Consider the following 14,742-nt stretch of genomic DNA (forward strand, 5'->3'; position numbering starts at 1 on the left):
GAATCTGATTGAACTGATACACGTATGGATGAGTGAGTATGTATGTATATGTGTGATTCAACCTGTTTCCACTGTGATATGAATCCTTCAAAAAAAAAAAGTCCACTCCAAAACATAACAGCATTACCGGTTTATTTCCAAATGGTGGCCTTCTTACTGCACGGCTTTTAGTATTTGCAACATACTGCAGATAGCAAATTGAGGCCCAGCCCTAGTGTGGTATGTATTTAATGCTGAACAATGCAGTCATATTTCTTTTCTGATTAAACTCTCAAGGAACAGAAAAGTGTTTTTGGTAACAAGAAAGTATTTCTTAGTACCTATTACTCTTGTTCGTATCCTTTCCCAGAGTGTTCTATTCATAGTAACAACGGTATTACTGGTAAGCCTAACATTAATGTGTGTGATATGGACCCAGCATCCACCACTGTACCTTTAAACAGAATCCTAGGAAATGCTTATCGCTGGGAACAACAGACCAGTATTGCACTGTTTCTAAATGTAAGCTCTCTCTGGTTTATTTTGGCACTACCTAAGTGACTTACTTTTGTTATTACTTGCATTCTGACTGTGTCTCTAAGAAAGGGAACCACCTCAACTGTTGAATTTTTAAAAGTCTAACTATTGTTTTATCTTTATGGCTAGAAACCTGTTTTCTTCAGATGTCACTTCTTGGGCAAGGGTAAGCTGAGGGATATGGGAGGAAAATGAAAATGGAAGATTAACAGACATTCCCCCATGGGCTGTATGTAGTAGCTTCTGGTACTGCATCAGCTTAAAATTTTTATCAGAGCCTTGACTTCTTGGAAAGAAAAGGTGCATTTGGTTACCTGATTTTGGAAGCTGTGGCTGACGTGGGTCCTTAAATGATCTCCACACCTTTCAATTGCCTGTGGTCCTTCTTAACTCAAAAGGAAATCGAGTTGAAAAAAATCATGTTTTGAGGCCTGATTTTCCCATTGTTTGAGTACAGAACTTTAGTCCAGAACCTCTTGTACTGTTTGGTTTTTAAATGGGAAGACTGTTAACTTCCTTAGTATCAAGGTGTGCCCTACATTGAGAGGAATTTTTCATTTGTGAGGGGTAAGTTCATCCATCTCCAGACCTTACTCTCCTCATATTGCCTGCTGTCAGACCACACCCCAAGGTTGCACTTTAATAAACAGTATTTTTTTTTAAACAAAAAAACATGGTTCTTTTTCTTAAACAAAAAAAAACCCTTTTTTCTGCCTTACAATCTGTTCTTAAATTTAATTTTCAAGTGAAGACCCGTACAGCTGAAATAAGATAAAGGCACAGTGTGTAGTGGATTTGGAAGATGGTATGAAACTCATTCAAATCTGTGCAAGTTGACATTTTCATTCAAGTATGTTAAGGTAAAGTTTCTAAATGAATCACTTGCTTAAAACATCATCTTTAAAATAGTAAGAAATAAATAGCTATTACTTCGTGCCTATCTTCTCTAAGAACTTTGTTTACACAGCCATGGCTCCATCTCCACTGGAGGCAGGTGTACTGTTGTCACCATATCAAGTTTTAACCAGTTGTACTTTTGCAGAGTTGTCCACTCAGTCCATCTCCTGCAGCAAGAAAGGAAAATAGACAGAATTAGCCAGTCTGATTCACTAACCAGGATTTAGTACTTAAGGACTCTGGTGCCACAATCAATAGATGTGAAGCCGGGGTTGTACAAAACACACTCTCTGGAGCCCTGTCATCCTTAGATCGCTGCATCCTCCTTTTTGCTACATGGGAGCAATTGCAAAGACATAGGCTTTCAAGGTGCTGAGATCTGGATATTCACATCTATTGAATCACTTCTGGTGCTAAGAAGCATCTTGGTCCAAGGAATGAAGATTCTGTTTCAGCCCTTCAGTATTCGGGAGGCTGTTAATACAGATAGCTGTTGACATCTTGCCCACTTATTGTCCAGCTAGATGGTTGTTGGTGAAAGCTGTTACGAACTTTCTCAGGCTTACCTTCTCCCAACAATTCAGCTTCAAGATTTGTATTCGTTCTCCTGTTTTAAAATGCTGCCATAAATGAAGACCATGGCACACAGAGAAAGGCATCAGGGGTTAGATGCCTGAGTAATGCCTCTGACACACAAAATCCCAAACATTCACTAAACTTACAGATAAGATACAACCACTTAATTTCCACTTAAAGTGAAGCAACAGACTTTACTACCTGTCTGGCCCTTCTTCCTAGGCAGCATCATGAAGAATTGTGACTTTTAATATTTTAGTTTTAATATCTTGGACAGGTTTTCTGGGCAAGATTTTAGATAGTTTTTTCCCCTTTTTGACTATCCATTTTGGCATCTCTCCCCAACATCCTTTTTGGTAAACATGTTTTTAAATGTAAATTATACTTATGTTTGTGATGAGGTGGAGGTGAAGGCAGATGAAGCCCAGCTGGGGACACTCCCGCCACATTCTCTCATGCTCTACCCGTAACCTACACTGTATGACTTGGATCCTAACAAGAGTAGAGTGTGCAGTGTGCTCTGATAGCAGGGTGTCTTAAAAATAAAGTTGATGAAGCTCAAAGGGGTGCTCATCACCACCTTCTACAACACAACTTTCTCATAGAAGCAAAGCCACACCTTCTACCTGAGTAGCAAGGTCCCTTTCGTGTGGTCTGGTCACCAGAAGCAGGGGAGAAAGGATGAAAGAAGCCCGGCAGCAGAGAGCTCTGCTGTGTTTCCAGACCTTAGAAGGAGCAGGCAGAGACCAAGAGGATTCAGCGAAATGCCAAGGAGCTGACATCACTGGTTCTTACATTTCTGACTAAGTTCCTCACATATGTGAGTAGGTTCTGGTTAATAAAGTTCACTGTTGTGCGAAAGACATCACGGAGCAAGGACGGTGTGTGATCGGCCACCTTTTTGGCCAATACCATGGCCAACAAGAGCACGGTCTTCTCCCTCTCCATGTCCTTCGGGTAAGTCTGTAGGACCTGCTCCAGTGCAGCAGCAAGGTGCTTCCTTCTGTCCTGCAGGTAGACACAGGGTCACGTGAAACTTCATTCACTAATATTCTGCCCTCGGAAAGGAGAACAGTCCACTAATGTTAAGTAGGAAGAAGCATGCTTTCATTTTGAGGGAAGAACTTATTAAACAGCTGAGGAGGCTGGAGGAGAGTGAGAAACAATTTAATTTGGAGAGGCAATGGAAAGGGTAGGCTGAGCTCAGTCCCCATAGCTGGACACACATTCATCAAATACATCTTGAGTGTGTGTGTTCACATTAGACAAATGAGTCATTCCCTGCCTCTAAGGCACTTAAAATAAAGAATTAATTAAATACCCAAGACGTCTTAGACCTATCTTACCAGTGCAGACCTAGCTACCGGAAGGAGATGAAGGGGGCTAAACATGACATTCTCACTACATGGCAGGGGCACACCAAAGACCACCAGACTCTTAAGGACCTTCAAGCTCATCAACTCATATGCAAAATTAAGTCAACATTGTGGGAGAGGACCCGAGGCAGAACAATACCACGGCTATGACAGCTGCTGATCCAGAGGGGACAAACCTTCCTGGAGGCAGGAGGCTGCCCTGGAGGACAGACACATTTCTGGGTAGTGAGGGGTGTTTGCATTTGCAGCTCCAGTCAAAAGGATGGAATCTTTCCCCTCCTCCAAACTCATGTAGCCATAGATTTGACAGCCTTGGGGCATCTCTCCCACTAAGTTTCTTCAGGAAGGCTAGAGGAGCTAGTTTACAGTATCCACAAGGGACAGAAGCTCTATACTGATTTTAACCATGAAGTTAAGAGTAGCGGGCTAAATAAAATGTCACTCTTGTCACATGTGGTAAGTGACCTGATGTTCTCACTCACATTTTTATTCAACTCTCTAAAACTGAGGAAAGAATAAGTTAGTCCTGGAAGAGTCATATACGTTTTGTTAATCTTTTTTGGAAGGTTTTATATCAAACTCTTAACTCTGACTTAAGGTTCAGGTTTCCTAAATACCAAGGAAGTTAATTCTTCTGAAAGACAATTAACCATGCTATGATTCTATTTCCAATTGTTTTGTAGGCACTGAATTACCTCACTGGACACTGGTTTGTCTGATAAGATACAAAGGACAGACCTTGGTGTTTTAATTAACAACTGGAAACTAAAAGGCAGTCTGTGGACTGAGAGAAGAGGTTTTCAGACATGATTGATAAAGAGTTAGTACCCAAAATCTATAGAGAACTTCTATAACTCGAAAAAACAAACAATCCAATTAAAAAATGGGCAGAAGACATGAACAGACATTTCTCCAAGAAGACACAGTGGCCAACAGACACATGAAAAGATGCTCAACATCACTCATCATCAGGGAAATGCAAATCAAAACCATAATGAGATACCATCTCACACCTGTGAGAATGGCTAAAATCAACAACAAAAAACACAACTGGTGTTGATGAGAACGTGGAGAAAAAAGGAACCTCATGCACTGTTGGTAGGAATGCAAACTGGAGCAGCCTCTGTAGAAAACAGTATGGAGATTCCTCAAAAAGTCTACCATCTACTAATCACACTACTGGGTATTTAACCAAATAATACAAAAACACTAATTGAAGGGATATTTGTACCCCTATGTCTACTGCAGCATTATTTACAATAGCCAAACTATGGAAGCAGCCCAAGTGTCCATGGATAGATGAATAGATAAAGAAAATGTGGTGTATACAAAATGGAACATTACTCAGCTGTAAAAAAGAATGAAATCTTGCCTTTTGCAACAACATGGATAGATCTAGAGAGCATAATCCTAAGCTAAATAAGCCAGTCAGAGAAAGACAAATACCAAGAGACAAACCAAAAAACAGACTCTTAACATAGAGAACACACTGATGGTTAACAGAGATGGAAGTGGATTGGGGGGATAAGTAAAATAGGTGAAGAGGCTTATGAGTACACTTTATCGTGCTGAAAACTGAGTAATACATAGAACTGTTAAATCACTATATTGTACACCTGAAAATAATATAACCCTGTATGTTAACTACATTGGAATTAGAAAACAAAAACAAAAACAAAAACACACACACCTGACAACTGAAAAAGTTCTCACACTTCCTGACTAACCCAGAAAGGGCACTGGTGAATATTCTCACTTACTTCTTCTGACAGGTTCACATTCATAAACTGCATTGCCAGGTTATTCACCACTCTTGGGTGGATGCTGTGATCCATCCTATCCCCGATTTGGGCGAGCTGCCTGGCGATATCTTGGATGATTTCCTCTTGACTCTCAGAATCTGAATGTTCAGGCAGGGACACAGAGACACAGCAGATTCAAAAAATGGTCCTGTTTGACCCCTCCTCCCAATCCATCCCATAACAGAAAAAGAAAGGGATTCTGCTTTGGAACAAAGCTAGTTCCTGCTTCCACAGTTCACCATGGTGGGCTTGCTGACAGCACATGCTCCATTCTACTAGAGCTGCTGTGTGAGGACCTGGGTGCAGTCAGGGGAGCAGGGGTGGAGTGCTGGGGCCAGGAAAGGGTCTAAATGAGCAGAAGACTGGAGAAGTGGGCCTCACCCTGCAAAGAGTCAACATTTGTCCACAAAAAAGACAGTGATGCAAGGGCATCCATGACTTGCAAGGCATCATGATTCTGAGCAGCCATGGCATGAATCTGATGGCAAGCTTCACGGCTGCCAGTTCTAGACCCCATCATATAACAGGTGTCAGCCTAAGAAGGTATTAGGGCAGAGGCTCTGCTGTTAGACTGAGTTAGAGCCCCGCATCTGCCACCAGAGAACACAGCTCCTTCTCTCTCTTCCTTTAGGTCTACTCAAACGCCACTCTGTCCGAGATTATTAACACTGCCACTTGCACTGCCACCTGCCCTCTCCGTCGCCCTCCCTTTTCCTTCCTCAGCACTCACTACCACCATATATTTTACCTGTCCGTGTTCTTTGTCTGACTCCCATGCCAGAAGGTAAGTTTCCTAACAGCTCCAATTTTTAAATCTGTTTTGTTTACTGCCAAATATGCAGCACTGAAAACAATGCAAGGCACACGGTAGGGCTCAACAGACAACTACACAAATTAATGAATGTGTAAATGAATGGATCCTGTACCTAGCTCCTAGTAAGTAATCAATAAATGCCAGCCATTGTTATTTCTCCCATTAAATCTTATATTCTGTGTTTGCACCTTCCCTCCGGGTTCTTATTTACCCAGGACAGAAATCTCAATCTCCCCAGTCCTTGCAGGCATCCTCAAGCAATTGTCAAATCTTATCTCACAGATACAACCGTCTGTCCCACCATTACCACTGCCACCACCTGGGTGTGGATTCTCCATCAGCTCTCATCTGTAGCCTCTTAGCCTTCTCACTGCCCTCCAGGCCCTTCTCCACTCTCCACAATATACTTTGGCAAGCAAGGCACTGAGAGGGTGAAGTGTCCTGGTGTGCCCCTGGAGACAGTTCCTCCTTAAATTTTGTGCCTTCAGCATTTCACCTGCCCTAGACTGCCTACTGTGGTCTTGACTGTGATCCTTGAATCTCTGTGATCTCTGTGATCTCTACTCATTCATGTGCTCACACCTTGCTCAACTGACAAGCTATAACCTGGCTTCCAAACACCTTGGACCATAACTTCCACTATTCCCTCCAAACACTCTAGCCAAACAACTATTCACAGTACCTTTTACAGACCCCAATCTTTTCATCTTCAAGTGTCTGCTTAAGCTGTTGCCATTCCCTCTTCCCAGTTTCCAAAGAGCCAAAATGTACCCCTTCCTCCATAGCCCAGCTCAACTGCAGTTATAGCTGTGAAGTCTTTCCTGATCCCTTGCGGAGGACCCATGCTCTCCGTAGCTCCCACTATACTGACTCTGCCTCACTGATTTCTCTGTGCTTTTCCACTTTATTGCGGCAACTTCAGAAGCCGTGGCGGATTCAGTGTCCAGCTGAGTAAATGAATTCACCAATGAAACTGTGGTGTACAGAGCCTCTAGTTTGCCTTTTGCTTCCAAGTCTCATCAGGTACTTAATCTACACACTAGTTTTCCACCAGCAGTGAAGTTAAGTGTACCTTTGCAAATGCCATTTGAGTTAAGCCAGGCTTGGGGGGTTCCATAGTGTAATGGTTAGCACTCTGGACTCTGAGTTAAGCCAGGCTTTGCAGTCTAAGGGCAAGGAATGGTGCAGAAGAGCAAAAGACAGCCCAGGGGACAGCCTCTGGTTACAGTTACTCCAGCCATAGCTTCTGACAGCAAAGCCATTCCTGCCCTTCACCCCCTCCTAAGCCTTCCCCAAAGGGGGCCAGTTGCCCTTATTCAAATTTAGAGCTACCCAGGAGATACAGTAGCTGGATTCTAAAGCACAGAAGTCTTTGGCACACCCTGGCTAGTGGGGGAACTCTACCATATCCCCCATCCACTCAATTTAACATAGAGCTGGAGGTCCAAAAGCTGGATCAGCTGTTGGTCTCCCCCATGGCCACAAGAGGGCAGTGCAATCTCTTATGCCAGGAGATATCTGGGCGGCAGGAGGCAGGATTTCAGTCCTTTGGCTAGGTTGTGAGGACTGGGTCCAAGACCTCAGAGTCCCTTTGGCAGTGATTCTAACCAGGACATATACCCCAGAAACACCTGAGAGTCTTCCACCCTAGAACATGTTGGTTCAGACAGCTGCAGTCAAGCCCAAAGACTATGCATTTTGAAAATGTTCCTCATGGAATTCCAATGTGCACACTACTGAGAACCACTGTTCCGGGCCCAAATCTGGGAGTGGCTGATCCTTATCTTGCTTCCCAGCCCTGCTCCCTCAGCCTTAGAGTTCAGAATGGCCTCCCTCTGTGGAGGCCTCACCAGTGACAAAGAAGAGTAAAAAGTGAGGTTGGAAGGGCAGCACAGGGATGTGGGTGAGGAAAAGTGAAGAAAGCCTCGAAACCATGATATACTGGGAGGCAGCAGCAGAGGACGATGGAGCCCAGCTTAAGGAAACAGGCCTGGCCCGAGACCTGGTTGGACTGTGTCCAGTAGTGCCTGACTTGGGGTTTGTAATTGATCCTTTTTTGGGCCTCAGTTTCCTCACTTGGAAATTAGGTTCAGAATACTTCAATGCCCTAGTTATGTTGTAGATAATCATGCCGTAATACATATGAAAGTGAAAGTGTGAGGTACTATACAGATTCAAAGAATCATTATAAAGAAACTGAGTGGATTTCAACTGATTGGAAACTAGAGAGTCTTGCTCCACTGGAGTCATGAGGTACAAACCAAACAACCATATGACACAAACATATGCAGTGGACTGAAACCACATAGGTGGACACTGAGTCCAAAGGTTCCTTCCAGGACTTAAGTTCCCTAAAAGTTAGTGGAGAGAACAAAGCCCAGATTTGGGACAGAGGAGGCTATGCTAGGTACCTGTCTCCTCGCTATCCAAGAAGCGGCTGCACCGGTTGCCATCTGTCTGGAGCCCATCATCGTGGTCCTCCTGCAGGTAAGCTGGTGGCACAGGCAGTTCACGGCCCAACACCTCTAACTCTTTATGGAAATTATAGTTGGAGCAGTTTTGGAGGAAGCCAAACACCAGCAAGTTTGTGATGCGCTCATCCTGGAGGCTTGAACCATTGCTGACCTAAGATGAAAAGGGAGTCAAATCAAGGAGACCTGTGGGAAGCTAGTCCAGGACCAGAGGCCCTTCCTGCAGCTGAGCTTGGCAAAAGGGCTCTGAGAGTAGCTGAGCCTGAAACAGCCTCACTGGCCCAAGATATCTGAATAACCCTGTGCATACAAGAGGACTCAGTGGGCAGAGGCCAAATCTGCAGAGCCTGCTTTAAGCAACACCACCTGTAGATTCCAAAGAGGAAGCTCCAATTCTGCAGAAGGTGGTTCATCTACCATATGCTTGACATCCTGAAAACATTGAGCTGGGGTGAGCTTACTTTCGGAGGAGGAAGGTACAAAGGCTGTTTTAGGTAAGTCAGCCAATATCATCACTTAGATATCATCCTTATACATCTACATGCTTATGCTAACTCTCATGTGTCTTTTACCAACTTCAGCCCACCTTACCAGCTACGCATCCAGCAGTTAGAAATTCTTTCATAATCTTCTTTGTGGGCCAAGATGGTATTGTGCAACCAGCAAATTTTCCATAAATACTGGGTAATAATGACCACAGATAACATTTGCCTTTGGGTAGGCTTGGTTTGCTTCATATAGGGGGATGGCTCCTGCTCTAATGTGAGAGGCTGGTGGTCTCTGCCTGCCAGCTCTCCATCCGTTAGCAACACTTGCAGGGGAGCTCTGGGGGCCAAGAGGGACATCTGTACTCTGGGAGCCAGGAGGGACATTTCTAGTGTGCCGAGTGCATCTGGGATGGTGTTCTTGGCAAACAAAGGTGAAAACTCGCAGACCTGGCAGCCAGGGGTGCTCAGAGCAATCAAAGACTTAGGATGAAAGAGGGAATCATCTGGAAGCCTGGGGATACTGAGATTTGCCCAAATAAATGTAAAACACACATACTAGACTGTAAGAGAAGGTCAACAGAAGAAGATGAAGGTGCTTGTAATATTTATTTCTGTCTTCTAAGTCCTGAATATTTTTCATTAGAAAAAAATAAGAAAACTTTTAGGACAGTTTTTAGAGGGCAAATGGCTTTAAATAAATAAAATGCACAAAATAAGGAGCTAACATATTGTTAACCAGTTTTTACTTCTCCAGAATTATTCCTTAAAAGGGGGAAAAAGCCAGGGCACTTGGGTGGCTCAGCTGGTTAAGTATCCAACTCTTGGTTTCAGCTCAGGCCATGATGTGTTCATCTATGGTACTGTTGTACCATAATAGTAAAACAAACAAACAAACAAACAAACAAACAAGATATTATGCTAAGCCAGACACAAAGGAACAAATATTGTTGGATTCCACTTCTCTGAGGGACTCAGAATAGTCAGATCCACAGAGACAGAAAGTGGAGTGGGGTTTGCCAGAGATGGGGACAGGAGGATGGGAGTTAGTGTTTAATGGGAACAGAGTTTCAGTTGGAAAGATGAAAAGTCCTGGAGATGGATGGTGGTGATGGAGACACAATGTGAATGTGCTCAATGCTAATTAATGAATTGTGTTCTTAAAAGAGGTTAAAATGGTAAATTTTATCCTATGTATATTTTACCATAATTTTTTAAAAACTGGAAAACTGGAGCCCTTGGGTAGCTCAGTCAGTTAAGCTTGGTTTTGGCTCAGGTCATGATCTCCTGGTTCGTGAGATCTCTGTGCTGTGTGTGGAGTTTACTTAAAAAAAATAAATTAAGTAAACAAAAATATAGCAGTAGACCTGCCCTACAAGAAATACTAAAGGAAATCTTAAAAAATAACAACGAATGAATGCAACAAGAAAGGTGGGCAGGTTTAAACGGCACCAAACGGAAGGGAATTCTGAACACTGAGAACAGACTTTCATCAGCTTGACAAGAGGATCTGCAGAAATCTCCTGGTCAAGCAACCACCATCTCTGCTGAGCCCGCCATGTCTCAGTCCTTCCAGCTAGCAACCTGAAAAACCATGTAGTTTCCATCCTTTAGAAGGATACTTAACAAGCATATATTGAGAACCTTCCAGGCATCAGATGTTGCTATGCTTAGGGATTCAGAAACTGTGGGCCACTAAGTTTAACCATCAAATCCTTAGATTTTTTGCAGTTACCTCTCACAATAGCTGGTGAGAAGAGAAGGCTGATACATACAGTGTAGACACAGAAAAGCCTCTGGTGCTAGGGGCCTCTACAGAATTTGGAAAAGAAAGGAAGCAAAAAGACTATAGTAAGAAAATAAATAAAGAGCTTTTGATTGGATAGGCTATGATTTTCTATTCCAGCTAATTAAAAGGTAAGTACAGACAAGGCAGTTTAGGTACCATCCTACTGAAGCCAGGGGAATGGCCTATATGACCTTAGGGTGATCGCTTCCAAGAATTCTAGAGTTTCTAAATGGTCCTGAATCGGAAAGCCGCCTTGCCCTTCCAGTGAGTGATCAGGCACAAGGTGGAGGGAAGAGAAGAGGAGAGAGAACAGGTATTTCTTTTTTTACTGTGCTACAGCAAGTTGTGAATGTGAGGCTCCTCTCTGCAGCGCTGTCAAAGAAGGGGTCAGCTAGGTGCACACTGACTGCACACACACAAGGAACAAGCTGGCCCCAGTCACCCTTGCTCCCCCTCCCAAAGCATTCCTCCAGGAGAAGTGCATGGGCTGACCTGAGAATCCATGGCACAAGCAGCCTTGCAGGGCTCTGTCTGGTTTCCGGCCTTAAGGTGTCCCAAGTCAGCAACCTGGAAAAGGACACACATGCACACAGGGTAGTCAGCTGTTCCCTGCAGGGACACCCCTTTCCAGGACCCTCAGGAAAGAATTGAGGGAGTCATCCTGGACCCTGGCTCAAAGGCGCCCTGGCCACAGTGGCCAGGCTCACACCTCACCCATCCCAACCACACTCACTCAGGCTGCTCCTTTCTCCACAGCATGGAACCTGGGCAGCAGCCCAAGTGAGTGGACTTTGGAGTTTTCCTCACTATAGAGACTTGCCAAGGCATGGAGAGCTCCCCAAAATCAATCCTCCAACCTCAGAGCTCAGCTCTCCCGCCCCGAGCTCACTGATCAGGCAAATAGGGCAATATAGCTTATGAATTATTTTCAGGCAAATACTTACACTAGTGCACTTTTTACAAGAATAAAGTTAGCTGATAAGTATACCTAGAAGTTTTAGGGACTCTTTTATTATTACTACAACCACTGATATGACTACTACATAACCATTACTTCAGCGTGCAGCCATTCTCGGAGCATTCACGTTATCTGTTCTGTTCCACACAACTATGCTGAGAGGCAGGCGGTGTACAGTGTTGATCCAGGTAGGTGAGAAAATTAGGTTTGGGGAGTAAGAGACAGTGAGGCAGACCATTTCTCTCCAGAGGCCACATGATTTCAGTGGCATTCATCCAGAAAGAGCTCTTGTAAAATGTATATTAAAAAAAAAGAAGCCTTGAAATAAAATGTTTTCTAGCATTTGGTGGTAAAAAAAGGAAAGAAAGAAGAAAAAAGACTGTATTTGACAACCACACAAAAGATTAAAGGTCCTCCATGGCACATATTCCAAACTAAATAACCCATCATAAACAATTGACCAGACAAAAGGCAACCGGGAATTGAGTTCAAAAAATTATGCCCATGAAGTAGAATACATATAACGTGAGGAAAAAAAAAAAAAAAAAAAAAAAAAGGATGAGAGATCTAGGTGTGCATCAGTAGAGAAAGATGTCCAAGACAGACCAAAGTTTCTAAAGAACAGTCTCAACAATATAATCCTATCTTAAAATGTACTTGCCTGTGTATGTGTGTGTTTACACACAATATTAGTTTTAACCAAATGAAATCATCATTTTGTAGGGTAAAAAACAGCCAAATTTGGCAATTTTATCTTGGGTCCTTAAACAGAAGAGATAAAAAACAAGAACAGACAACCAATTCCTCTTTAGGAAGCACAGGTGGGGCTCCAACATGCACGTGAAAAGGAGGCTAGGACAAGACCAGCATGGAGGACATGCCCTCCACACCAGGCAGCCGTGCACATTTGTGGGACACAGTTACTCTCGATCTGCCCATGCCCCTGTCTCAGGTGCTCCTGTTGGCCTTAGAGATCATGCAAAGCTGGAGGCTGCACCCTAACCCTCACACTGGGAATCTGGCAGAGCCCATGGCTGGGTATGGCTGAGTGGGAGGAAAGGGGGCCAAGAGCAAAGGACTCAGGTGTATTTGGACAGACAGGGAACCTACGGATGCTGGCTTATCCACAGGCCCTCCATAGGGAAGGAGGCAAGAGCTGGTACCATTATCAGAATCGGGACAAAGAATAAAACAGAATACGCCCCTCAGGAAAAAGGCCACAGAAGCCAAATGATGTCCACAAGCCACTAAAAATGTAAAGGTGCAGTGGACTGAATGCTGGCCTCCACCTTGTTCTCTCAAGAAGTAACTTTAGAAAACTATGTGGGGGAGATAGCACTCAAGAGATAATTAACATAAACATTTAATTGATTTCCTCCAGACTTTGATACTGTGAAAATAAAAGGAAACCTCATTTAGAATGGCTGCAGCAGGCCAGCAGGGGGCGCTCTCACGCCCCATGGCTCCTCATGAATTGCAGACCCAGAAGGAACAAAGGTACCTTACAAGTCTGACACTACTTAACTATCGTTATTACCCCAGCAGGAGGAAGAAAGCTTTTCCTCTTCCCCAGCAACAGCCCAGCCAATGAGGAGCCACCATAATTGGAGCTCCTGGTTAATCCAATTGGGCTTTTTGTTTTATTACAGCCCTCCCAGCTTCCAATTTCCTCTGGAAAAGCACAGTCCTCTCCTTTGCTCTGTGAACTTGCTATGGTTTTTGCCATAGTTTGCTTGTTCTAAATTACAGTTCTCTGCTATTCCCAAATAAATCCACAGCTGCTGGTGAAATCACTGGCAGTTCGATTTTTAAGGTTAATATTATTTAATGATCAGAAGTGGGAAATTTGAGACGACCCCAACAGTTCCACAGCTGGTGAGCAAACAGGGACCGGGTGCCCACAAAGCCAAGTGGCCTCACTGCTTTCTCAGTGACCCTAAAGTTTGAGGGTAAGTTCTCTCCTGGATTTCAGGCTCTGCTCTCTTTATGCCCAAGCTCTGCAGGCTTTATGTGGGATTTGTTTTAAGGTCTTGTCCTTTCTGAGAGTATGAACTGACTGTTGCTCTTGGAATTGTGCTGGCCATCAGTCTGACTTCTTTGGAACTAGGATGTTCCTGTCAAAACTTTGCTGTTTAGGAACTCTCCTTTTTGCTCTAGAGAAAAAAACCAACCAAACAAAAAAAATACCCAAGAAAGGGGATCCAAGTTGTACAAATGCTTTGAGGATGTCCCCTTCTGGGGCCCTGGCCAGTTTTTTACTTAAAAACTGTACTCCTTACTCATGTGCATTTCTTTTCTTTTTTTTTTTTTCTTTTTTTTTTTCAACGTTTATTTATTTTTTGGGGCAGAGAGAGACAGAGCATGAACAGGGGAGGGGCAGAGAGAGAGGGAGACACAGAATCGGAAACAGGCTCCAGGCTCTGAGCCATGAGCCCAGAGCCTGACGCGGGGCTCGAACTCCCGGACCGCGAGATCATGACCTGGCTGAAGTCGGACGCTCAACCGACTGCGCCACCCAGGCGCCCCAAGAAATGATATTTTCAAGTGAATCAACAAATACTTTAAAATTTTGTTTTATTTTTTTAACTTTTTTTTTTTTGGAGAGAGGGAGGGCAAAAGTGAGTGAGCAGAGAGACAAGGAGAGAGAGAATCTCAAGAGAGACAAGAGAAAGAAGGAGAAAGAGTATGGAGCCCAAAGTGGGGTTCAAGCTCACCCGACATGGGACTTAAACTAATGAACGGTGAGATCATGACCTGAGCCAAAGTCAGATGCTTAACTGACTGAGCCCCCCAAGCACCCAAAAATTTCTCAGGTTTAATTTCAAACACAGAAAATATAATAGATAAAACCCACTTAATCAAAAGCTTTTGGGGGTCCTCAATAATTCCTATGTGTAAAAGAGTCCAACAATCCAGCTTCTCTGTCATCGCCATTCAACAGAGAATAGTCCATAAAGACCAGCACCTGATGAGACCACACAGCCAAATCCTCCATCACTGCTGTCACCAATGGGAATAACTGATCTGCATGTGCAAACCAAGCCAAAACAAAACACAA

The 14,742-nt window shown here is 43.7% G+C and overlaps 1 protein-coding gene across 1 annotated transcript in view; it reads right to left on the reverse strand.

The window, feature by feature from the left end:
• Positions 1-115: 115 nt before the first annotated feature.
• BID (BH3 interacting domain death agonist) overlaps positions 116-14,742 on the reverse strand; it is a 27,374-nt gene continuing 12,747 nt past the window's right edge. The window contains exons 2-6 of the mRNA XM_040462587.1: positions 11,219-11,293; positions 8,393-8,606; positions 5,126-5,265; positions 2,785-2,997; positions 116-1,580 (exon numbers count right to left, since the gene is read on the reverse strand). Coding sequence (XP_040318521.1) covers positions 1,569-1,580; positions 2,785-2,997; positions 5,126-5,265; positions 8,393-8,606; positions 11,219-11,230 — 591 coding nt within the window. The 5' untranslated portion in view covers positions 11,231-11,293 and the 3' untranslated portion in view covers positions 116-1,568. The remainder of the gene's footprint in view (positions 1,581-2,784; positions 2,998-5,125; positions 5,266-8,392; positions 8,607-11,218; positions 11,294-14,742) is intronic.

This window comes from Herpailurus yagouaroundi, unplaced genomic scaffold, assembly GCF_014898765.1.
Source record: "Herpailurus yagouaroundi ecotype Mexico unplaced genomic scaffold, PumYag 355, whole genome shotgun sequence".
Taxonomy (NCBI): Eukaryota; Metazoa; Chordata; class Mammalia; order Carnivora; family Felidae; genus Herpailurus; species Herpailurus yagouaroundi.